This window comes from Magallana gigas, chromosome 4 (genome assembly GCF_963853765.1).
Source record: "Magallana gigas chromosome 4, xbMagGiga1.1, whole genome shotgun sequence".
Classification (NCBI taxonomy): domain Eukaryota; kingdom Metazoa; phylum Mollusca; class Bivalvia; order Ostreida; family Ostreidae; genus Magallana; species Magallana gigas.
In genome coordinates this window covers 42,651,170-42,678,083 of record NC_088856.1, presented here as the reverse complement: position 1 = coordinate 42,678,083, position 26,914 = coordinate 42,651,170, and the positions used below count along the sequence as shown (strand labels likewise).

Here is a 26,914-nt window from a genome sequence, read left to right as displayed (position 1 = left end):
ATCCTTTGAAACGGAATCAAATCTAATGCAAATGACAAATGTGTACTGTCTGGGAAAAGTTGCAATGGGGATAGGGGACCTACTAGTATCCACTTTTCAGGAAAAAATTACCTTTTTCATATTATAGAAAAAAAAATGAAGACACCGCTTTGTCCGTCCACTTTTTACTGACCCGTCCGCTTTGAATAAGGATGCTACAAGCCTGCAGTATGTATGGAAAATTAAGACACCCCCCCCCCCCCCCGTTACTATCCACAAAAGTATTATTATATGATTTGATTGAATGACTCAATTAATTATAGGGGTGACCATACATCAGAGTCATATTTTAGTGGCCATAAATTCGGTCAGGTTTTTGTATTAAAAAAAAAAGAAATCTCAAAACATCACTTTTAAATAATTCAAGTCATGTGTATTTAGGAAGTACACCCCCCTCCCCAAAATCATCATTTAAAAAGAGATCCTACAATAGTGTAGACTCTTGCATTGATCGAATTTCATCGACTCATTCACCTGAGCGAGAACAATCTACAATCAACAGATGCATCCTTGCCATGCATCAATGATTCATGGTGTGTTGCTAGCTTCAATCTGTTGTAGCAAGATTGCAGTATGAGTCAAAAGGGTCATCAAACAATAGACCAGTGTTTGCATGAAGTAAATACATGTACAAATAATTTTTTTCTCTCCATGTCACCTTTTAGATTTTTTTTCTTCTCTTTTTTCGAGGGCTTATACATATAATCAATCATGCTGAAATACATATGGTAGAGAAATCAACACATGAAACAAGTTTTCAAGTTTTATTTCATTTATCCACAAACTGAACAATCTATATTCCACAAAGTGGAGAAATGGTAGACAGTTTCATCTTCATCAAAAACAAAACAGACAGAATGAACATAAAAAAGCACTTGGCGATTTAAACATTATAAATATAATGCACATTTACTTTGTATACTAATATATCCCAAAAACCTTTCTTTGTTTTATAATAAGAGCACACAAGATACATAAGAGCATTTTTCTCTCAAATCTAAATTCTTTTCCATATTTAAAAGTTATCTTAATTTTGTCTTCATAAGCAATTCATAAAAGAATATCTTTCTCTTTTAACTCATATCTCTCATTGCACTCAGAGACATGATGTAAAATGTATATGGAAATAAAAAAATTTGCATTTTCATGATCTAAGAAAAAAAGGTCCAGAAATAATTCCCATGATTTGGTAACGTAATGTGTACATTGATCCGACGATATAGATCATTCAAATGAGTCGAGTGTACAACGAAACAATGTTACACATACATGTACTGCATCAATATTGACTGCACAAAATCATCACAGACATCGTTAAGAGAATAATAAATTAGTCCTCGTTAGCACAATCACTTGTTTAGATCCATTTTCTCCACGCCCTCCGCGACATTCTTGTTTTTCTTTTTCTGAGCGTCTTTATGTTTCTTTGATTTCTTACTCTCCTCTTGGTCAATAGGAGCTGGCTTCACAAAGGGCAGTTTCTCGTTATATCCTGCAGGAAATTCAATACACAATGTTAGACATTCAACTATGTAATCATTTTTTCTAAGTAGCATTAAGTTATCTTTCCTACAGTTTGATTAAGTTATCATATTCCCTAACTTGGAAAATGCTTGTACTTAGTCTAATGATATTTAAAAGAGTCCCGCATTAACATTTAATTATCATTTTCCAAAATAAGACAATGTTTTACTAATGACATTAAAAGTGTCTTTAAAAAAACATTAAGTTATCACGTTCTCAAATCTTTGACAGTTTTGAGACTTTTTATTCTCGCATTATCATCGGTGTGAGATTGGTTTGTCCAGTGTGAGATTTTTCTGTCTTACACTGTGTATTACTACGGCGCTTTAAAACGTAAACTAACGTTGTCTGCTGTAGAGAAATGCAAAATGATGGATTGAGATTATCCATTAAGTGACTGTTTTGCTAAATTTCAATTCATCATATTTTTATTGAAAAAAATGTTGTATGCTCTCATTTTGACTTGCACTATTTGAAGCACACAGAGGGATGAAATGAAAGTAATCTTTTGATTGTCGTAACAGAAAGTTGTCACAAACCAGGTTTTAATGTAAAAATAATGCAAGAAAAATAATAATTCATTATATACTCATGTGGGATAGTGAAATTCCACATTGGGGCCAAGATTCACTGTCTAGGACCTGGCAAAGCCTCGTCCACAATCTTGAATTTTGTCCCCTTGGTGGAATTTTACTATCCCACACTTCTAATAATGAATGATTCTATTAAAGTTAAATACACTTTGAAAAAGGACAGAGAGGTTTTATTCTAAGATAATAGAAAAATAAATGTACTTTTCTATAAGAATGGCTCAAAAACTGATAATGTACATGTAGTTCATATTTTTTGCTTTTCATTTTTATTATTAAATAAATCTCTCTCTCTCTCTCTCTCTCTCTTTCTCTCTCTCTCTCTCACCTGGTGGCATGTATTTCCTGAGGGCCTCCGGTACAATGACCCCGTCCTCTACCTGGTAGTTCTCCAGAATGGCACATATCGTCCTGGTGGTCGCACACATGGTGGCATTCAGCATGTGTACGTAGTCCGCCTGTGTAAATAATACAACTGTTAAGTCATACATTTAACTTTAATATTTGAAACAGAAGAATGATTTCTTAGATTTCTTAGAGCACAATTTCAAATAAATGTATATTGGAGATTTCATAAAATTGTGTATTCAAATTAACCATCAAACATTATAGTACAGCGAGACTGAAACAAAAATCAATGGCAAAAAAAAAAGCCAAAAATGAAACTTACTGCAAAGTTTCATCATGATTACCTAACCTTTCATTAAAATAAATGTTTTCAGTAAAAAGATAAAACAAAAACAAAAACTGATTGAGGGAGGGACTCAACTGAACAAGTTATATGTTCTTTAAATATAAAGTTTACACACTGACCTCTTGATTCATCTTTTTGGTCTGTCCGTACCGGACTTTGAGTCTGCGAGCCTGGTAATCCAGGCAGTTGGAACATGAGACCAGTTCCCGGAACGCTCCAGATGCCGGGAACCACGCCTCCAGATCCAGCTTCTTAGAAGCCGCGTTATTCAGGGCCCCTGAAAGGTACCAATCAGTAATATTTACAATCATGCACTTTATTTTTCACTTCAGTACATTTTTTGACTGCTTATCAAATTTCCTTTTTTTCTTTTCAACTCAGTATATTCCTTTACATGCAAAACAAATTTTTGTTTTTCTACTGAGGAGGCTAGATAGTCAATAAATCAGCCACTAGATTAGCCTTAAAATGATTTTTTAAACCTTCATAAAATAACATGTATTAACTAGGTAAAGAAAAATTCATGTTATGTATTTTAGTTCAAGTCTTTCCATCATTTTTATACAGAGGTCATCTTCTTACGGAGATCAATAGTCTAAAAATAGCCATGCCCACCCAGCCCTTTCGAATTTATAACATCTTCTACACTGAAAACCCTTGGTTTTTTTTATCTCATTGCGTAACAAATTTTCTTAATCAACCACGCCAAAAAAAATATTAACAGGCAAGTAACCAGCGGTCACTGTGGGAGAGGGCGGTCTAAGTTATGGAACTTGTGCCCAATCCCAATTGTATTTTTGTACAATAAAAATATGTTCAAATCAAATCAAGTAACCAGCAAATTTTTTCTCCTGTGAAAATAGCATGCAAGCTCTTTTTTCACTGCCACTGTAAATTCTGGTTCAGTATTTCACAAAATGCAGCCAAACAAAAGCTAAACTTCTGTGAACTCTTACCCGATACAATGTTTACTATTCGGTATGGAATGCCTAGAAGTTTGTTGAATTCCTCTGCATTGTTGATCATCTCGTCAAACATTTCCCACGACTTGTTCTCAAAAGGTGAGGTCAGGACAAACTGCTCTATCTGGGAAACACAATTCATGACTAATATCAAATCTGGGTTTTTTCAAATTGGTTCAAAAGTTGAGTTTTAGTAGATATCTTACTTTTATGCTCAGTATTTTTTTTTTACAATGCAATATTTACATGTATGTAATGTGGAAAAAATTCTATCTTGTTCAACATAATTACAACAGTACATTTATATGGCAATCATTTTTTTCTACCTTGAGTACACATCAATCTTCACTAATCCTGATCAAAATTTGGTTGCCTCCATAATTGACCAACCAATTTTTTACCTTCTTTTTTTACAGCATTAAAGCAGGTCTACAAGCATTTTTATCAATATCATATTCAATTTTTAAAAATCTTGTCAATCTGAGATTTTTTTCAACTGAGTAAATTTTAAACCTTTTCAAACTGGTGGACCCTGAAGATTCCCCTGGTGTCCCTTCCGTGCGAGCCCACTTCCTGTCTGAAACAGGTGGAGTAGCCCAGGTACTTAATGGGAAGGTCGTCGGTCGGGACCCATTCGTCACGGTGGAAGGCAGCGATTGGCTGCTCAGAGGTTGCGATCAAATACTTCTCATCCACTGAGTTCTCATCGGCCTTCTCACTGCCTTTTCCTATGACCTGTAATGAACAGGTAATTGTGTAATAAATGTAATTAGGTATTAAATGTAATTATTTACTAAATATAATTTTACTCTTTTGATTATTATGTAATCAATGCAGTTTTATTTTTTTTAATCATGTATTTATTTAACAACCATGGAATCAATATGTATACTAAATACAATTTATAGATGGTACCTCAACATACACAATTGACAATGCACTCAGACACAAAGAAAATAAGAAAAGGTGGATTCATGATGAAAGTTTAATAATGACAAACAAGCTCAAGTGATAGTAATAATGCTATCATGGCAAGGCAGTAAAACACCTTTTCCTGGCATCCAAGGTACCTTCTACTTTTTTGAGATACCAGTATGTGAAATACAACACATGACTGACAGATACAAATGTTAAAAGTATGAAATAATTCATTTGTGTCTTTTCATTTATTTCTTATTAATAAATCTCATTCACCAATAGCAGAACAAAGGAGAACACATAAATGCCCACCTTGTATAGTTCATCATCAAACTGCGACAGCTGAGCAACTTCCTGCATGACCTCCTTCCTCATGAAGAACGGCGTGTACAAAGGGACATAACCCTTGGTGTACAGAGACTGCATGGCGAGATTAATCAGAGCTTGCTCCAAGAAGACCAATGGACCCTATTAAATAAAATCATTTATATATATTTACATCTACCAAGTATCATTTCCTCTATTTCTTATGGAAACTTGGAGGAAATTCATAGAAACAGCCAGACTGAAATCTATATGCCCAATTTATCGATTGGTTGAAACCTACAGTGGCCTAAGAGAAATCACGAATTGCATGAAAATATCATGATGATGTTAGACTCAGATCTAACGGGAGACTTATCAATTAGTTAAAAGAAAGATGTTAAAATAAACAATACATGTAGAATGCTTTTTTGATGATTCATGCAAGTTATGATGGTAGCGGTCATTGCAGAAAAAATAACATAACCCGGGTTATGTTATGTATTATTTCTGCAACGTTGCTACCTTCATATCATTGGTGAATGAATCACCAAAGAATGCATTTTATTGTTTAAATATCCATTATTTCTACATGTAAAACACAGCGTCTAAAGGCATCTTTAAATGAAACACTGACCTTGAGATAGTATCCCCTGCCCCCAGCCACCACTGACCCCCGGTCATTGTCCACTCCATCCACCATCACCACTAAGTCCACGTGTGAGTATTTTTTTCGGGACTCGCAGTCCCCGAACGTTCTCTCAATGCCATTCTCATCCTGAACAAAAGAAAACAGTTACATGCAGTAAATCAGTGTTATAGCAAAGCACAAGGATTTAGATTTAAATCCAATAAGTTTTATAGACTCTATTTTTTTAAGATAAGGAAATAGAGCTGAAAAATACTTTTTATTGATTTAACTGTGGTTTCTGTAACATGTTGAACTGTATATAAGCCAAAGTACACAATTTAACAATATTTTTTCAAAAAAGCTCTATAAGCACCGATAATCAAGAATTTTGAATTTAACAAAATCAACACTTTCGTCACTGCACCAATTATCACTGGACAGGAAATATTGGATCTATTCCCATCATATGAAGAGCACCAAGTAAACATCAATGTCTACGCTATCATTTTTCCTCAAGAATCAACCCTCTGTGTACCTCGTCGTTGCTGATGATACAGCTCTCATGCAGGTGGTTGCTGACTTCTTTCAGGGCTTCGTTCCTTTCCTGTTCATGCTTGATTAACTCAGTGTCATTAATTTTCATCTGTTCATCAATCATACTTTTGGTTTCTTTTATCTGTACAACTGTCAGCGCCTAATTTCAAAAAATAAAAATTCAATAAAAATAATGAGTCTTGGAGTCTGGTCATTTTGAACAGTAGCCAACTTAAGGTTATACACACTATAATTTGCGTTAAGTTTTAATGACAGTTAAAACACATGTGTTTGTTCACTTATAAAAATCAATTTGATCTAAAAATTACAATGGTAAATTCCATGTCGTTACAAAGATACAAGAATTTCTCAGGTGTTTATTTTTATAATTCCTACCGAAAATAGCCCATAGGGGAAAAGACATTGGCCTACGTACGTCATTGTTTAATTAAGGGACCCAAAAGTACATGTATATACATGCTCACACGCTTGTATTTTTGTTTTCTTTTGTTCAAACTCCTATATAGGACCAATTAAATTACTAAACTGAAAAATGTTTTATCATTTCCTTCGTGAAACTACCGGTATAACAATTATGAAGGTGTTAACACTCCACCAAGTTTTGTATGATATGGTCTAAATTTAGCTGTCGATATCACATGATAGATTAAATTGATATTCATGAGGAGGCATTACTTTCCTGGCAGGAAAATAAATATTTTTTATTGTTTCAAATTTGATATCTTTATTACGTGATCGAATTGGGCATTTTAATTAACAGCTTAAAGGTTGTAAGTAATCAAACACATGCATTTTCCCCGTCATTCAAAATTGACGCAAACTATTAATAGCATGTAAACTTTAAACTAATACATTTGTGGCAATTACAATTTATCTTGAAGCTTGATGTATGACCTTAAATTTTTTAAAAGAAGTTGACCTTAGACCTAGATCTGTCAGGTCATTTAGTATGACGACAATGTAAACAATGCTAAAGAAACATTTTTGCGTGGACCCTGAGGTCCACGCAGAAAATATTTAAGCGAGGTTAAACCGGATGCTATGGGGAAAATTGGTTCCTGTGCATAATGGGTAGCTCAGGGAACCAGGCTAGCACACGTTTATCTGAATCGGGATCGGAATTCCGTGCTAAATGCACACATAAGTTCAAAGGCGCTGTAAAGTTGTCGGTAAACAGTACAGAAACAAAGTATTCCTTTTAAAGAAACGATTGGCATGTGATATGAACTATCAGTATATAATTATGAAATAAGTTAATGTTATGCTGAAACTACAACATGCATCAAATAGCATAATTTGCAATGTTTTGTTGTTTTCCAAATACACATGTAAATTAACTTTACTTTTATAGTAGGCGAGGCTAGAGAACTTCCCGATTAAATTTTTTTAAGCATTTAAGTATGATTGAATAATTATGTCACTGTATAAAAGTTTTAATCTCAAGAAAAATGCATCAAAATATGAAATTTTTAATCTACACAAAGCTGTCACTGCATAGTTAACAAAGTAGTGCGAATCGTAATGTGTGCGCAAATAGTAGAATTCACCGAATGCCTGATACTATACATGCAAACTTCATTCATAGATAGATCATAATTATTTTAAAAGTATGAATCCTTTAAATTCTGAGATAAAAAGTCAGGGCTATACATACATGTACATGTATACGTTATACGTAATACAACGTACAAATTAATTTAGTGATTAAAAGCAGAGGTGGCAGGGGATAGTTTCGAAGGAAAGACCCGGTCAAAATTTTGAAATAAAGGGAGAACCTGGGGTTTTGAAATAAAGGGAGAACCTGGGGTTTGGCTGGTTATTTGAGGGGTATAAATTGGTAAAATATTTATTGCATTCATTTTGTGTAGAAGGAGCTCATGTCAATTTCATTGATATATGACACTTTAATACTGGTAGCACTTTTCATCAGATATGGAATGAAAATGCGAAACTGTGGCCAAATTTTCACTTTCGGTTTTGTGCTTGAAAAGTAGGGTGGGTTCAGAACACGAAATGTCACTCGAAAAGAAGGTGATTGACCCCCCATCAATTGGTGATTATTTGCATGGGTATACATTAAGCTACCAATCCTATGGTAGTTAATGGCAGTTGCTCGGGACTGGAGCGTGGTTCTGGACCCGTGAAAATGTGAAAAAAGGGCAATTTTTCAGAAAATTTTGAGACCGTCCCTGGCTATTCTTTATAGTGCTATATGTAAGTTGTACTTTATTCTGAAATGTTTAAAAATTCTCAAGAGTCGGGACCATGTGTCCCCTGCATGCAAACCAATTTTAGCAAATTTAAAAACCCACTGAAAAATTAAATCTCATATACGAGCACTATCTGCCTCACATTTCCTCGACCAAAAAAACTATCCCCTGCCACCAGAGGGCTAGAGTCGGTGGAATCTCTGATAATCTTAAGGCTTTCACGTTTTCGTTGGAAACACATGCAAATGATCCACGTATTGTAGTCCTTTTTTTAAAGGACAGCAACTTGTATGATGCCATAAATGTGACTTTATGAAGAGTCAATTATAGATCAGATAAATTTCACTATAGTACTTAGATATTCATAATTTCTACAACATGAAGTAATAAAATACAAACATAAACTCTCTTTTTATTTTTTATTGCAGTCAATGTTGCTAGATTGCAATTGATGCTATAGTGGATTCTGGCAAAATGTGGGAGGAATTATGGGAGGTTTCAGGGTCATGACCCCCCCCCCCCCCCCCCCCCCCCCCCCCCGCCGCCCAACCTTACTTCCCAATTCACCATTTCTCTGAATGTCCCATTGTGATTGACACATCTCCTTCACTACAAACCTGAATTTGTTCCTTGGTGAACTCCTCTAGGTTGCTTTTGATACTGTCTGGCACGGTTTTGTCTTCTCCTGCAGGCTCCTTTGCCTGAAGAAAAACAAAAGGAAATCTATTCAAACTTTAACTGACATAAGTCTTAAAACATGGCTAGTAAGTCTATACAATGCAAGAAATATTTGATGGTGGAATTACATTGTGGAATTTTGTTTAGAAATTGCCATTAGTTAGAGTGCAACTCTTAGACTAGATGACTTTAATTCAAAGCATAAATTGTTGTTAACTTGTCTCCGAGATGACAGCTACTTCCCAAAATAGAAATAACATTAAAATTCATTTTCTATAAATAGAAACTTCTTACTTCAAACTGGCAGTGAAATGTGTTACAGAAAACAATAATGCAGTATGAATTTTTTTTTGCATTATATTTTATAACTGTTATTTACAATAATCAGATAAAATGATTATTAAATCAGTTTTCAAAAAGATGACATGCATTAGGCATAATAGAAATTACAATTGTACATGTTAACGGGGGGGGGGAATTCCCCACCTTTCCCCACCTAAAATGCCTTAATGAGGCCGGGTCTAATTTGTTAATTTGTTCTGCCCTAGATTTTTAAATGAAATTTTTTACATGAATTTCTACTGATATAATTATTATTTTAAGATAAAAAATAAGATATTTGATATTTACCACACCGTTTGTCTAAGAGGTCATCTCAAAGTTTGTTAATTTTTAACATAGGACCCTATGGGATTTTGCTTGAAATGTATCAATTTTGCACATTTTTTACATTTTTTTATAAAAAATTCTGCCATTGGGATTTCTTTTTCTGTTCTACATATTAAAGTTATTGCTAAAAGGCATCAAATGGTCAAATAAAAAAAAAACTTTTACCTCATGGTTTGTTCCAGGAGTCTTATCAAAATTGTTTTTTGTATGCCAAATTTCCCAAATTTGTCAGATAATGGCTATTTTTTATTTGACAAAGGCGGAAATGGTGATCTTAATAGTATTATTAAAACATTCAGACATATTTAATTAATAAATAAATATATAACATCACATGTTAAGGGTCATTAATATAAAATACATGGTTACTGTCTTGAAATAAATGAATTAAGCTATATCTAGGTCGGTTAAGAAAACATGACAGAGGGCTAAGCTTGCTGAACTCTCTTCACGTTTTCTACCCGAGCCCAAATATAGCTTACTTCGAGACATTTATGTTTAATCCACAATATAATGTCAATTTTACACATCAAACGAGCTGTTTTCAACAAATTTCGCTGAATATCTGCAGTTAAAACTATCACGCCATGGCGTCAACGAAGCAAAAAGATGACGTACTAGTACAAATGAAACGCTGCACGAAAGCGTGCGTACTCAATCTGTACTCAGCCTCGTTAATTACCCGGCTTTTATTGCATTTTAAACACAATGTAACTATAAACAAGACCCCCCTTTTACTTCTTAATTTCTTTTTTCTTTTTCAATTTTTAGAGACAACCCTGCATGTATGATGTATACTACTATTCTAAGGATTTCCCATCAGTGTTTATCAGCGTCAATACAAATACCCACCTTCATCTTCTCTCCTATCACTTTGCTACAGAGATTCTTCTGTTTGTTCAGCAGGTCAGCTCTAAACCTTTCTGGAAGTAGAATTGTTCATTTTTTATTTATATTCAAGAAATTCTGATCTCTTAGATTTTTTTTTATATTCCATGAAAATACAGACTTTATAGACTTATTAAAATTAAAGGAAATACTTTAAAGAAAACCTCCCCCCACATGTACAGCTCCAATCTTTATTTTGTGACAAGACTTTCTCTGATGAGAATGTTTTAACTGGAATTTATTAAAAGATTTATAAAAAAAAAAATATTTAATAAACCATCTTCAAAGGGAGACCCCTGAGTGAATTCTAGCTTAGATAGAATTTTAGTTCTTTTTTCAGCTACTTCCTATTCTTTGGCCACAACCATCCTTCGGGGCCTTACACATTTAAAACTTTATGTAAATCTACATGCCTCAAGGGTACAGGTGAAGTCATATCTATCATGTAGTTTATAAGGGCTAAGTTTAAATATAGAACCCATCCCTCTCACACTAATTGATGAGGCAAAATAAAATAATTAATAATCTGTTTAAAAAAAATATTTCAGATCTCGCCACCATTGATTAAAGGTGGCTCACTATGTACCTTATTATTATTTTTTTATATTGGCAGAAAAATGACTTGATTATGATGGGTTATATGACTCATAAAATATGTATAAGTCAAAGAGGAACAAAAAAATGCAATTTTTTTTTGGGGGGGGGGATGATTTTCTAAAATTTCTTTCATGCAGAAAAAATATGCATGAACAAAAACATTAGGCAAAATTGAACTAAGGATCTGCGATTGGCAAGCCCGATACTTAAACTGAGCTATGAAGATATTCAAACAAAATGATCAACATATGATTAATACATGCAATTTATAGGCATATAGGTTTAAAGGTATTATATAGTCCTGATGTAGCGAACTTTAACTTAAAACACAGAAAATACCACTGTTTCAAAGGTACTCTCTTTAAAATAAATAAATACATGTTAGTATTTTCAGTTCCGAACGTGGACACGGATAACAGATTCAGAGATGATGAGAACGAAAACAGGAATTGTCCTTCGAAAAAACATATTTTGATTAACATTAAATTTTATCAACAAATATTTATTTTCATTGATTATTTGAAATACAATATAATTAGAACGATATATTCTCTTGATATTTTTCCAAAATAAACATTTACACATCAAAATTACCCAGGAACTAGAAATCAAAACATTTGACCAGACCAAAACACTACTTTTATTTCACATGCTAAATCATACTATGTGCGCCATAATGAAGTCCCAAACCACAAATACAAGACTTCACCTGAATGAAATTGAAAAGATGAACTATGAACTAGACAAAAAATGAAATTATTACAACAGGCAGAAATGAAACTAACATTAGATCTATTCTACTCGATATGTCAAGGCAGTTGCATCACCCAAATATTGCATCATCAAAATAAACCAAAAACAAATTTTTACTATTTTTAAGAATAAATACACAATCTGTATCGGTATCATATTCTATTTTACACTACTGAACTGGACAAGAAGTTCTATGTGTCAAAATACTGACAGCCAGCACTGTGTACTTTGTCCCAGACCAGTAACTTACTTTTCCTCCATTGCGTGTCATTTTCTACTACTTTATCCACCAGGGTCACGTCTTTGAATCGTTTGGCCTGGTTCTCCTTGATTTTGTCGGGGTTTCCCCCTTTATCTGCTCTAAATAGTTCGATATCTAACACCATATTTGCTTCTTGTATTCCCTGAAACGTCCAAACTTTCGCCGGTGTCCACTATCTCAACGTGGAGAGGAAGTGCGAAATACGCATGCGTAATGTCTGAAATCATAACATTAGGCGTACATGAATGTTTCGTTTTCGCAATCAATGGATTGTTACTATCTGGCGTGAACCTAGACGCAAAATTTTAAAATTTAACATTTATCAATTAAAAAATGACATTTACGCGATTTAATCATTAGAGGTTGAATTCATACTTGACTTCTTCAGCGACCTCATTTTCTTCACCCCTCCCCTTTTTCCTCATCATCGCCCGTCTTCATGTCGCCCGCGCCTCCTCCACAAGAGGAACATCCTGATGGCACACCTGGGCAAGGTAAAAATTACGTAACGACGGAGTACCTACAAGAAGACAGATAATTTATCACTCAGAAATTAAAAAAGATATAAATGTATACTTTATATTTATTCATTTATTTAAAACATTTGTCCCTTTTGAAGGAAAACACATGAATTTGTAGCCTTTCCTGAACAGTGTTAAGTTGTATCTTAAACTTGTCAAGAAAAAAAATGACGTTGAGTGTTAAAATCTAAAAAAACACTTCACAAGATATATAAACAAAGAAAGAGTAATACAGTACTAATGACTAAAAGCGTATCATAAGTACTTACATCGTATACAGAGAGGCTAGTACGCTGTCTTAACCGCACAAATCCAAGATCGTTTAGACTGGGCTCTAGAATTTCACCAAGTTCACCAAGGGGACGTTCTTCACTGCAAATAGTAAAAACACACAGTCCATACATGCAGTACTTATGCAACTTGCGTGATTAACTTTTTTTAAATCGTCAAACCAACGATGATATTGCACAGAATTCAACATTAAAGCTCTCAAAGTTTATAGGCGTCGGAAACGGGGAAGGGGGTCTTAACCCCCTACTTTTAGAAGGGGGCTTAGACCCCCCCCCCCTACATACACTTTTTTTTTTGCAAAGTTAGACATCACCATCACTATAATCCCTTCTCATTTCTGATATAGTATGCCCCCCCCCCCAAAAAAAAAAAAAAAAAATCAATTTACTTCCATTGCCACCAAATTCCGAAATATGCTGTATTTATAATTTTCGAATTTCTTTAGATAAACCTAAATAAAATGTATGTACTTAAAATTGTTTTATCATACTCACCAGGAATATATGTCATATATCGGCAGTACAACAACAATAAGCAGAGTCAGGAACTCCAAAAACAGCGGGAAAAGATGGCGGTACCTCAACGGAGCGCTCCTGAATTCATAATTAAGTTTTAAAATATGGATATATCAATTAAAATTTTAAATGTATTTAGAACGTTGTAGATTTGGAAAACTATCATATTTCTGTTTTTAAAATTAAAAGAAATTATTACATGTATTATAATTGCAGTGTTGTGCGTAGACTTGCCTTTCAAAATGAAGCCTCCAAATTACTTTGGTTACTCGAATGGTAATGTATTTGTAAACACGCTGAAAGGATAATACAGTCTCATTTAAAAAACTTTAAATTCAATTTTATTTTATTTTTTTTTTAAGAAAATTAATATCAATCTGATTTAAAGTAGATCTTTGATCCGCTCCGACAAATTCGATAACTTTATGTAGCGACATCGAATTTGCCAGAGCGGATCAAATATCTGATTTTATAATCAGATTGAAAAAATATTAGATCTTATCATCTGTAGTAGAAAAGGAGGAATGAGTATATAAATACCATGGAAACATATGGCTGGACCGGGAATCGAATTTCTTAGGGGATTTTGTAATTAACAAACGGAACTTTGACAAATGAAAAACGTAAGCGGGGAATTTAATCTTAATTAATTGTAAAAATGATGTCGAAATATTTTTCGACCATAAAATTCATATGACATTCCACATAAGAAAAAAAACGTACATATCTGAAGTGGCCTTCCAGGTATCTACAGGTTGGTTCTATTTCAAATCCCAGATCTGTCACGACCGGGGACAGGGCATGCTGAGTCGGCGATAGTTGAGGCTCCTCGCTTAACGAGGCAATAAAGTGAATTAATTAAATTTCTAAAAAATGAAAGGTAAGGGGAATCTGCAGCTTGAAATTAAAACTGGAACATAAATTATACTGATCAACCATAAAAGGAGGCAATTTCTAAGACATTAATTGTTTAAATTTAACCGTTCTTGTGATTGTTTTCATCAATTATGTCATATTTTAATTTTACTTTGATCGATTCATTTTAGATAGAAACGAGACGCACAACAAATTTAGAATACATTTAATTTTGGTATTTCATCATTAATTAAAAGAACTGATGAGAGACATTATGCAAGCTAGCAACTCGGCATCAAAGCGATATACGTGCACAGATGCAGTTTTTCGTTTATTTCTATGTTAACCCCCCCCCCATCTTACATGTACAAAGAATGCAGCCTCATGCATTTCAAAAATTTCTACCACCTCCCTCCCATCAACATAAAAATGAAGCCTCATTTTCTCTTTTCATTGGTTACCCTGGAACCCCACATTCCCATTTGCAATTTACGGGGGGGGGGGGGGGGGGGCATAAGCTTCAATTCTTAAATCGATTACAAGATTATACTCCTGCATAGATCCTGCAGGGAAAATGTATAATTTGATTTGTTTAATGAAATTCTACCTACCATAGATATTGGAGACAAAGGGGAACAGCAATTGAAATTGCTACACCTGTTTCATAAATCCACCAGCTGTGTCGCATAAATCGTAGAAAAAGGCGACGGAGTTGTTCAGAAATCCTTTGCATGATTAATATTGTTTATTCTTGAAGATATTTACCTGACGTCATAATACCTATGCGAGTTTTTTTTTATTGTGACCTCACGACAATGGTGCATAGTATTGTGACGTCACTATTAAAATTTTGCCCATCAATCATGGATCTTTTTTATTCCTTTCATGAATAAAACCTTTTACGCTCTACCTGTCTGTATACTGGTAAATCTGAAGTTTTTAATAACTAAAATTGCATTAATTGCCCATCACCCTGCTATGTTTTACGGTGCCACCGTTGTGGCGAGCGCAACAAGAATTACACGTACATGTACTGTGTATCATTGTCAACTAAGTGTTATTTAGTTATCAACGAACGTCAATTTTTAAGAGAGAGAGAGAGAGAGAGAGAGAGATTATATTAAATAATATTTCTAAGTAAAAATTCTTACAAAGTACATAGACTTGCTTTCCTAAAACCGTTCTTTTCTTTTGAAGAGAATTAATCAGTCTGTAAAACATAATTTGTGTTTAATTTGGTCCAAAGTGTTAACGATAAATACACTATTTATTTTTTTTTACCTTATTTTTCCCTGGTTCATATTTTATTTTAAAAATTTGTAAATTTTTGTCTATTGAATATTAAAGGACTGATCCCTAATAGTCCTAGGGGCAGGCAAATAAATGTGTAAACCTACAACCAGTCGTGTTTACAGTTAACACCCTTAAAACACCAGCTACACATATATAAAAAAAAATATGATATTTTTTAGATAATGTTTTATATAAATTTCCAACAATTTCTTTTTGACACCTCTATCTGGGTATCCATAATTGTGAAAAATTAATATTTAAGCAGGGATGTATGGTGTCCATGTATATGTACTATATACCTGAGTAATCATTTACACTATCACTGTGTTGTTGTTACATTGTCTCACAACACAAATACTGTACATAATTGATGTATGGATTTATAATGTTCACTGTAGATACTTGTACACTGTCACTGTGTTGGTGCCTTGTCCCACCCAGAGATTGTTCTCATCATCCACACACACACTACGGGGATTAAGCTGTACCCCTTGTTGTGGTGTGAGTAGTAGAGACAAGAACTGACCGTCCTGATCCAGAAGATGAACTGCGTCATTGTTATGGAATATAGATGTATCACACACCAGGATGTGACCGAGTACATCAGTACATATTCCATAGGGATACAACCCTGGCCCCTGACCTGTGTAGGAGAACCTGTGTTGTCCTGATTTATCCACCACCACTACAGCATGTTTGTCAATGTCTGATACACAGACATCACCATTGATGTTTTCTGTGATGTGGTGTGGTTTACTATACAGTTCCTGTCCTTTGTTGTCTTTCTGTATGTTCTGTATTTCTGTCCGTGTCTTGTTGTACCTGGTTACTTTACCCTCTCCATCCTTCCACATCCCCACCAGTATGTCCCCGTTGATGTGGGAGGAGTGTATACTGATAGGTTTCCAGGCTCCTGTTTTAATGAATTCAGTGATTGTATTATCCAGTGTTATCCTATTGATGATTTTGTGGCCTCTGTCTGTATAGACCAGATCCCCGTCCTGTGTGACTGTGTGGTAGCCTTCAGATCCACCACTAGTTTGTATCTTCTGTAGCTGATTCCCCTGTAGATCTGTTTGGACAAGGTTACCACTACTATAACTGACCCAGAGTCTGCCTGATTTACCCAGTGATATATGAAATACATATCTAACACCTGGTACTGTGTACTCCCTGACCTTGGTGACAGAGGAAGACAGAGACAGTGTTTGTTTCACGTCAGATTTCTCTCTGTCTTGTTTCCTCTGTTTCCCTGTAGGTTTCATCTGTGTAGAGGCAGTCTCCATGGGCTTTATTTTTCTGTTCTCTGGTTTAGTGTTGGGGAGAGTTATTCTACCGAGTAGTTTGGCGACATCTTCCTTGCTGTATTGACCAGCAGTAAATACGGGTGGGACTGGTTTGGATGTCTCTGGTATGGGTCTAATGACCAAATTTTCTGATTTGAGAGCAAATGTTAATTGTTCTATGTTTGAGGGAGAGAGGTAACCATAAAATGTTTTGACTAAATCATTGAGATAGTTGATGTAATCATCTATTTTTTGGTTTTGGCCGTTAAATGTTTGTAATAATGACTGTTCCGTTTTGTCACATTGTTTTATTTTATCTGATGTGACTGTGTCTACCAGCTTTTTTACGGCCTCAGCTTCAGTCTTAATGGCTGTTCTTACACCCTCCATGATCTTCTTTATTTCTGTGACATCTCCCGCAATTTCTTTTTTCAGGTCTTGAGAAGTAGGCTCAAAATAGCTTCGAATCTTGGTAATTTCTACGTGAAAAAGTGAACATTTTTCAGCAAAGACCATTTCTAGATCAGTAAACACATGGCCGCGGTGTTCTTTTGTGGTTGCACATTTGGGACAAATGGGAATTTGGCATTCCTCACAGAGAAGTTCTATGTTTCTTGTGGGATGGATTTTACATTTCTCCACAGGAAGCGGTCGTTTACGTTGTTTATAAGGGACCACTTCATGGTTCTTGGTTTTCTTATTCTTCTGATGTTCATCTCTGCATTGTTCACACATTGGTTGGTGACAGTCATTGCAGTAAAACTGGCAGTTCTTCTCACAGTCTTCAGTGCCACACACCAAATAATGCTGGGCGTCGGGTGGTATTTGGGATTCAGGTAATGCCATCTGAAATGAGAAAAGTACAGTTTGTAAGTTAAGGGAGCTGTTACATTTATTTATTTTGCTATCATATATTATTAGGGAGTCAATAATATCGACATAAGCCCCCCTTACACAAACATATATGGGTCATTATCAAAATATGCAGACTTTTGAAAAATGTAAAACATGAGAAAATTATTGCTGAAAAAATTACTTTGATTGCAAAAAACACATTTAACAAACAATGAAGTATAACATCTAAAAATTTGCTAACATTGGAATCTACCATTTAGTTGATAATTAGACTAAAATTTAATGAACTGTGAAAATTTTGTCAGTGGTGTAACAAGCATATAGTATATGACAATGACAATGACAATGAACTTTATTCTCAATAAACTGTGTTTACAGTGTAGAGAAGATATATACAAAAATTACATTGTGAAGAAGGATTAGTACATGTACATTAACCAAGAGAGCTAACTCTCTCAATAATTGTATTTATAAATTTACAAATCTTGATAAGTTGTTTTTTGTTTGATACATTAAACAATGCTTCAAATTTTAAAACATTTGGGTATGATATATAATATTTTGGTAAATACATGTTTCTAGCATCAGTTATACAACGGTCAGAACAATTAAACAAATGATGGAATTCATCTCCAATTTCATTACAAGTACATAATTTGCAAGTTCTATTCTCTCTTGGAATATTGAACCATCTTCCTGTCTCAATAGGTAGTTTTGAGTTACCAGTTCTAAAAATACAGTATTTCTTCCATAGTTTTGTTGGCAAATTCAAAAAATATTCCTCAAAAGCTAATGATTTTTTAAACAATCTATAATTTATACTTTTTGGTGAATTTTGAACATCACTATACCATGTTTGTTTGAACTGATCTAATAGTATGCTGGGAACTTTCGTTTTTAACCAAGGAATATTTATAGAATTTTCTTGCCATAAATAGGACAATCCACAATTATCTAAAATGTTCTTTACAAATACACACCATGGATTCTTATAGTTTTTGAGTACATGAAAAAGTTTTGAAGATAACTTAGAATTCTGGGAATTAATTAATTTACCCCAAAATGAAATCATTCTAACTTTAATATTAATAATAAGTGGATACCTTCCAAGTTCACCATACACCATGTAGTTTGGTGTTGATGAACTCAGATTTAATATATGTTTACAGAACTTAAGATGAAGTTTCTCAATAAGCTTTTTTCTTTGGAAACCCCATACTTCACAGCCGTATAAAAATATTGGCTGCATGGACAATTTTATCAAACATGTCTAATTTACAGTCGATTGCTAAATTATGCTTTCTACATTTTCCAATACAACTATACATGGCTTTAATAGCCTTTTCATATAGATCATTAAGATTTAAATTGAATGAATTGCTTTTACAAAATGTAACACCTAAATACTTAAAATTGTTAACTATTTCCAAATGTGAGCCTTCAAAAGTAAATTGGTTACTGTTTTTACCTCTACCAAATATGACCACTTTGGTTTTTTTACTATTGACCTTAAGATGCCAGTTTTTACAGTATTCAGAAAAAGTATTCAAAAGGTATTGGAATTCTTCAGGGTTTTCAGACAATAAGATGGTATCATCAGCATACAGTAGAACAAAAAGACTTAAATAAAGATTAAGATCTTTTCTAATCTTGTTGGAGAGACATGTTAAACCTCTAACATTATTTACCTGGAGATATTCTTCAAGGTCGTTTAAATACAGTGAAAATAAAAAAGGTGACAAATTTTCCCCTTGTCTTACTCCAACAGTACATTAAAAAAAGTCAGAACATCTTCCATTGACCAGTACTTTTGACTTTATACCTTTATACATATTTGTGATAATTTTAAAACATTTTCCATCAATATTATTCAATAAAACCTTGTTCCATAGGCCAATATGCCAGACAGAATCAAATGCTTTTTCAAAATCTATGAAAGCACAATACAATTTCATTTTGTGTATTTTAAATAGTTCTATAAGAGAATATAATGAAAAAATATGGTCAACAGTGCTGTAACCTTTACGAAAACCAGCCTGATTTTCTAAAATAAGTTGAACTCTATCTGCATAATTATTAAGTCTTTCATTGATTATAGCAGTAAATAATTTTCCCAAACAGCTCAATAGTGTAATATAGGTCTATAGTTCTGTGGATCCTTGTTATCCCCCTTATTTTTATACACTGGAATAATATTACCACAAATCCACTGTGTAGGTATCACGCCAGAATCAAATATTTTGTTAAATAATACAACATATAAGTTCAACATACAGTCATGTGTACTTTTAATATATTCATTAAATATTCTATCATCTCCACATGCCTTGTTATTCTTCAGTATGGTAATACTAATTTTCAAAATTTCATCATGTGTTATAGGTAGGTTAATTTCAGTATTAAGATCAATATTGGCTAACATATCAAGTTCTTCCAGGGAAAATACACTGTTTTTTGATTCATCATGATATAAACAACTGCTGTTACAACATTCTTTATAAAATGTAAAAAGATCATGTAAATCTGCACTACACCTTTGTTTGTCAACATCAGAGGTCAAAATTTTCCAATACTCTTTAGGATTTTTTGATCTTAAGTTACACAATTGTTTTTTCATTTCAACTCTGTGCCTCAGATTTGCACATTTTAGTTTTTTCTTATATACGTACCTTTCTTTTTCATACAAATCTTCTTTAAAAATATCTCCTCCAAATTTTTTATACAACCTTTTTGCTCTTCTAAAGTTACATCGAGCAATTTTACAGTCCTTAGTAAACCATGGTTTCTTAAAAGTATTTTTAACATTGGTATAAATTGGTTTCTTACCAAAAACATCTAAAGCGCTTCCAACCAAAATATCACAAATCTTTTCAACAGCATTATCAATAACCTTTAGTGATATATTTTCATGCCTAATATTTGATAGTTCATTAGTTAACATTAAGATATTTTCTGATTTATCTTCTACATGATTATGGTATGTATCTTTCATTTCAGAATTCCATTTTTTTGCTAATTCTTTCGTTTGTGCTTGTTGATATATTGATTCAGTGTTATCTTGGTTACCAAGTGCTAATAGTACCTCGATAGGATTATGTACATCCGATAAAAATGGAGAAAATGGTAATATTCTGAAATCTTGAACATGTTTTAAAAATTCAGTATTGGAAATACAGTAATCAACAACACTTGTTTTCTTGCATGTAAACTCACCCTCTTGATCACTACTAGATCTACCATTAAGAATAATCATATTACAGTGTTTACAAACTTCAATAAGTCTTTTCCCATAGGAATTAACAATATTATCTTTAGATTTTCTTTCAATAGACAAACCATATTTTTCTAAAGACTGTACATCCAATTCATCAGATACCCAATTAAAATTAATGTCACTCTTTGTGTTATTAAATATTTGTGATGTTTCATCAGATTCATTATAGTCTCTTAATGTTGATGTTCTACTGTTAAAGTCACCAATAAGACAAACACATTCATTTTCTTTGGATAAACAAAAAATTTCATTCTCTATATCATCAAAAATATCAACAGGTGAATAACTAGAATTAATAGGAGGTATATAAACGGTTCCCAGCAAAATATGTTTACTGATACCAAACGCTCTACCTTCTAATCTAATCCATAGTACATGATCACAATCATTATAAACAATGCTACAAAACCCAGAAAGAGATTTCCTTATACATACAATAATACCACCGGATTTTCGAAATGATAAATTTGACCTATGTTTACAAAAAATATCAAAGTTTGGAATTTCTATAATATCACATTTGTCCGTTTTCGTTTCCGTTAGACAAACTATGTCATATTTATTAATAAAGTCAATGAAGTCAGGAGATTGGAGCTTTGAAGTCAGACCACATACATAATGATACAAACCAGTTTTACACTGGTGGGGTCCGGAGATGTGAGAGAGTTACTATAACAGTCACTCGCATTGTTTACATTGTTCGATCGCTCTCTTTGGTTGTCCTACACATATCGTTGCGTTGTCGCAATACGGGGTTCTGATTGTGCGGCGTTGCGCCACGCGGGATGTTGTTCGCGTTCCGAGTCAGGTTGGTGCGGGATCTGGGTTGGGTGTGCGAAAACTTGCATACCGTTTACGTAAAGTCTGTCAGCTACCATTACAGCCTTTTTTCCCTGTCGTTTGGCTTGTTTGTATTGGGGATATAGTATCGTTTATTTCCTTTGGGAATTGTTCGTTTATCCCAAACGGTTTCCCTCTGAGTGTGGTAGATGCCGCCTTTCTGACCTTTTCTCTTTCTGTATGTAGTACAAACTTTGCTACAATTGGTCGGGGACGGCCCTGGGTTTTCCTTCCCATTCTGTGAACTCTGTGGAACTGAGGTTCGTCAGTTATATTCATCTCTGACTTGAGAAACTCCTTCAGGATTTCTTCTGTATTTTCTTCTTGGGTTTCCAGGATCCCTTCGAATATCAGGTTGTCCCTCATCGATCGCATCTGGAGGTCAAGGTGTCGTTCGTTTAGGTTCTCAAAATCTGATCTCATAGAATTCAGTTTCTTCATCATGGTATTGTTAGCATTCGTAATATCTGAGACATTTTTTGTGATATCCGAGATTTCTTTCCTTTGGTCCTCATACTGTTTATTGATGAATGACATACTGTTCTCTATTCCATCGACCTTCACCTTATAGGAAAAAATTCTTAAATAAAATAAGATAATTCTTTTAAAATGATGGACATAAAGTTTATATCAACAAACTTCATTTAAAGTTATCAGAATTAGATAACAGAAAATATTTGACACATTTACATAGTGACCAACATAACATTTGAGACAAAGTCTTGATGTTACTCAACAAATTTTTAATTTGAGCATTAAACAGAACACAACTGGATTTTTCTTTTAATGGAGCATAAAAAAGACATTACTATAAATGCACTGGTGTTTTCAATTATACATGTATCATTGCCAGTTAACTTTATTTGGAGAAAAATGTACATGTTACACCACTGATTAATATGTTTTACCACTGACTTAAAGTTACACCACTGACCTAGCGATAATAAATAAGAGATAAGTGTATTAAATTTTGTAAAATAAACTAATCTCTATTTTTGATTGCATTTAAAACATGATAAATTTGATCTTTCGTACCTCATTCTTTCATAATCTGAAGACAGACACACTGTTACACCACTTATAATCAGTGTTACACCACTGACACAAAAATGGCATGTAGATGTTTTTTTTACATGAATTCACTCATTCTTTGATGTTTTATTTCATACTATTGGCATCCACACACTTTTATCTACCTTGTACCGAGTTCGACTTTCTTTGGCTCATCAATCTTACAAAGAACATCGTCAATACTATACCAGCTCATATCAATCATACATTTTGGATTATAAAATTGAAATTTCTCCAATTTTCTCCAAAATCTATGCATATAACTCATATACACTTCCTCTTTGTTTATATATGTTTTTTGAAGCTCAGCTAGCATTTGTTACCTTTTAGCATTTGAAAGATTTTAGTATAACATAATAGGGAATGTGAAATGTCAATAGAATAACATATCTTATAATACACTATAAGTCAATAAAAAATTTGATTTTTTAATAAAAAATAAAATGTGGATTATTTCATTTCTTTATTAGAATAAATTTGTTTTTACTTCTATTTTTTAATCAAGTATTTATTAATAAATGGGTAAAACATAATTAGAGCATACAAAATGTCAATGGTGTTTCAAATAATGTCAATGGTGTAACAGGTCTCATTTTCCAGATTAAGAAAACACAATTGCAATTAAATAGTCAAGCTTTCTTTACTGTGACAGTGTCTAAATTGCAAAATTGATAAATAGCAATTGTTCAAAATGCTCAAATTATAAATGAAATGGAAGAAAAAGTAAAATAATTAAATAATGTCATGTGGTGTAACAGTTTTGTCAGTGGTGTAACAACAATTTTTGGTTACACCACTGACCGTTATACCACTGATGTATCCATAGTAAGTGTAGCAGTATGACCCGAGAGAACAAATACTACACAAAGCTACATAGCCTATGTTATAATGTGATAAACATTCATCATTTATGTGAAAAACTTTTTTGTTCTTTCATAATAGAAAACCTTAAATAGTATGTTATCCCACTGACACAGTTTACATTGTATTTTTCTGAGCATACTAACATTTTCTGCCATATTTTTTATTACAATGATGTCATCACTGATACATTTATCTTTTTAGTAGCAGGGAATGATGTCACTATGATCTGAGGGAATCCAATTGTAGTACAATATTATTTACTTGATGCATTTTAAGATATTTTTATTTAATTTGCCTTGTAACACCAATGACAATTTTTTTTTGTACAAGCATATATCTCATCAAATTCATTGTTTTTAAAAGAGAAATTGTTAAGGAGCATAGCAGAAATTAATATATGAATGTTGTTTTGAAAATTAATGTTGATTTTTGGAATAAAACATCAATATTATTGAAGATATTGTAGGTTAAAGACGTTAGAAAAATTTAATGACAACATAAATTCACTGAAATCTCATAACAAATAATATTTTTTTTTATACTTTAAGCAGTAAAATTGTCAATTTATTTGTTCAACAATATAGGTTTAAGTTTCTAAAATCCAATGGTACTGTATATATTCCCCAGAACATTATTTTTCCCCCTTGAAATTGACACTGACACAAAAGGCTGCATATTTTGATAATGACCCATATATAAATACATAAGTACACCACCCCCTTCCCTCGTAAAACAGCAGTAAATGCATGGGCGGATCAAGAAAATTTTTCCAGGGGAGTCCCTCCCTCCGAATTGAAAATCGGAGGGAGGGCTACAATAATCATCAGAAATCTTGACAAAAAAGCCTATTTCCCAAATGAAATTCCTAATCCTTGATGGGGGGGGGGGGCGGGGGGGGGGGGGAAGGGGGTTAAGTGGTATACCTATAGCTAAAAAAAAAATCATACCCAGGAAAAAAAAATCCCAAAATCATGAAATTCCTAATCCGGGGGTGGGCGGTCGTTTCTGTATAATATGTAATTTTCTTTAAACAATTTTATTTAATATGTTTTATTTGGCATTGTAAAATATAGATGTACAAACAGAATTAAAGAATTAATATATGATGCAGAATTTCTAGACTAGAGGTGACATAAAATAGTTGTCCTATAGATATTCTGGTTTCAAATGAAATATACACAGATTGCGTATTCTTAGCTCAAAAGCCAGACAAATCTTGTTGATTTCAAAGAGCCATGCATGTCTGAGTGGCCAGCATTGTAAAATACAGGCTTACGTCAATTTGCTTTTTGATAAAACTACCAAAAGTCGAAGCTCTTGTTTAAATGGTTCTACAACCGTGAATCCATATGATATAATATTCAAATTTTGACGAGAGGGGGTTGGGCTTATAGACACCCCTCTCTAACCCCTCAAGAGCCGTGCATTATACCCTCCCTTTAAAAATCAATTATGAACTTATAAGTCCAATTGACCATCGTAGGTCTCATCTATTTGTGATCTTGGTTTATTTAAAGTATACATTTTTTGTAAACAAAAATATTGCAGGTGAATGTATGCGTCAATGGTGGAAAATACATGTCGCTCTTTCAAAAAATGGCAACTACTTTCGGTTCAGTACAATTACAAAATTATCCATTGTTGAACGACTTGATAATCTTGAAGTTAACCCAATATTAAAGGAATATATCAACTTCCTAACCATCATGCGATATGGAAACAATTATTATAACTTACCGTGTATCAATGTGACCTTTTATAAGTTACACTGGTAGGCAATATCGCGTGAATAACGCCCTGATGTCAGAATGAGAGAATACGAGACTTGTGTAATTTACTTCCTGGTCATGTACGTACACGTAGAGACAAAGTTTAAATCTCCTGACCTCCTACCTTAAATAAACAAAGTTTATTTGAAATTTTAATGCAGGGTGTCTCTGTGATATTGGTACTATGATATTAGAAATCTATGCACTGTATACTAAAGCACATTTTTAAATTAAACTAAGTGTACAGATCATATATTGCCAAGATAAAAAATATAAGATTTATATTGAACTACATGGCTTATAGAATAAATTAAAGTTTTTTTTCTGCATGAACGGATCAACAAAAATTTCCGGGTAGGGGAGCGTGGCATATTTGTTATATTAATTATGTAAATTTGATAAATTTTAATTTTTCATTGAGGTAGGGGGGTCTGGACTCCTCCCCCACTCCGTGTATGTTGGGTATACTCAAGTTCGTCACCATAAAAGATATACTGACCAGTACTTTGTATAAATATTAATAATTGTATACGCTGTACATACATTCTCTACATGCACGTGCATATTTAAGTGCAAATGAAAGAACTCATGGAAAACTTAAAGTGATAGTGTAATTAAAAAATTAAACAAGCGGAAACGCTTATTAGATTCGAATGAATGCCATGGGCGGATCCATAATTTTTCCGAACTGGGGTAGTTTTGTTTGCCGGTGTGAGAGTTACTCAGGCATATTTTCTGTAGTTTTAATTTGTGATTTATGCAGAGAAGGTATTTGAAATATTAGCATGGGTACCGAGTCCTTTCGATAGTGCACTAGCGTCGGAAGAAAATTAAAAGTGGGGGGGGGGGGGGAGGGGCTAGACTGATCCTCAGAAGTATTGAGAAAAAATCCCCAAATCATAAAAATCCTAATCGTGGGGGGGGGGGGGGGGCTTTTGACTCCAACTTCTCAATCTTTCAAACGTACATTACGTAACAGTTATATTTCCTGCAAAAAAAAAGTGGGGGGGGGGGCTGAACCCTCTGTTCTGCTATGTGCCTAATGGTTAGCTCTAACTAAGCAAAAAAGTTGGGCGGGGGGCTAAGCCCCCTCCCCCCAAAGTTCCGACGCCTATGTAGTGCAATCATGTAAAATTATACATGTATGAATTCTTTTGTCATGTTGTGAATTCTGAATTTACTGGGTGGGTGTAAATACAAAATTTAC

The 26,914-nt window shown here is 33.6% G+C and overlaps 2 protein-coding genes and 2 long non-coding RNA genes across 4 annotated transcripts; all 4 read right to left on the bottom strand.

The window, feature by feature from the left end:
• Window positions 1-789: 789 nt before the first annotated feature.
• LOC105336016 (serine--tRNA ligase, cytoplasmic) lies at window positions 790-12,490 on the bottom strand. The gene is made up of 11 exons (XM_034450245.2): window positions 12,262-12,490; window positions 10,626-10,696; window positions 9,044-9,127; window positions 6,197-6,355; window positions 5,668-5,808; window positions 5,040-5,195; window positions 4,323-4,544; window positions 3,804-3,933; window positions 2,967-3,124; window positions 2,482-2,611; window positions 790-1,531 (listed from the first exon to the last, which is right to left on the bottom strand). The coding sequence occupies exons 1-11, from the start codon at window positions 12,395-12,397 to the stop codon at window positions 1,389-1,391; spliced, it is 1,530 nt and encodes a 509-aa protein (XP_034306136.2). The 5' UTR covers window positions 12,398-12,490; the 3' UTR covers window positions 790-1,388.
• A 161-nt stretch (window positions 12,491-12,651) lies between these two features.
• On the bottom strand, window positions 12,652-13,685 carry LOC136274822 (uncharacterized). The gene is made up of 3 exons (XR_010713237.1): window positions 13,580-13,685; window positions 13,064-13,166; window positions 12,652-12,793 (listed from the first exon to the last, which is right to left on the bottom strand). It is a non-coding gene; the product is annotated as an uncharacterized lncRNA (long non-coding RNA).
• Window positions 13,686-13,833: 148 nt separating this feature from the next.
• On the bottom strand, window positions 13,834-15,259 carry LOC117682517 (uncharacterized). The gene is made up of 3 exons (XR_010713236.1): window positions 15,067-15,259; window positions 14,324-14,432; window positions 13,834-13,896 (listed from the first exon to the last, which is right to left on the bottom strand). It is a non-coding gene; the product is annotated as an uncharacterized lncRNA (long non-coding RNA).
• A 659-nt stretch (window positions 15,260-15,918) lies between these two features.
• On the bottom strand, window positions 15,919-25,815 carry LOC117682515 (E3 ubiquitin-protein ligase TRIM71-like). The gene is made up of 2 exons (XM_034450243.2): window positions 25,676-25,815; window positions 15,919-17,880 (listed from the first exon to the last, which is right to left on the bottom strand). The coding sequence occupies exon 2, from the start codon at window positions 17,878-17,880 to the stop codon at window positions 16,138-16,140; it is 1,743 nt and encodes a 580-aa protein (XP_034306134.2). The 5' UTR covers window positions 25,676-25,815; the 3' UTR covers window positions 15,919-16,137.
• Between the last annotated feature and the right edge of the window lie 1,099 nt (window positions 25,816-26,914).

Coding starts and splice junctions, on each gene's coding strand:
- LOC105336016 (XM_034450245.2), bottom strand. CDS start 12,397: ATGGTGTTAGATATCGAACTATTTAGAGCAGATAAAGGGGGAAACCCC. Junction 5,809..6,196: donor GTATCATCAGCAACGACGAG/GTACACAGAGGG, acceptor TCTTTTGTTCAG/GATGAGAATGGCATTGAGAG. Junction 2,612..2,966: donor CCAAAAAGATGAATCAAGAG/GTCAGTGTGTAA, acceptor TTATTTACACAG/GCGGACTACGTACACATGCT.
- LOC117682515 (XM_034450243.2), bottom strand. CDS start 17,880: ATGGCATTACCTGAATCCCAAATACCACCCGACGCCCAGCATTATTTG.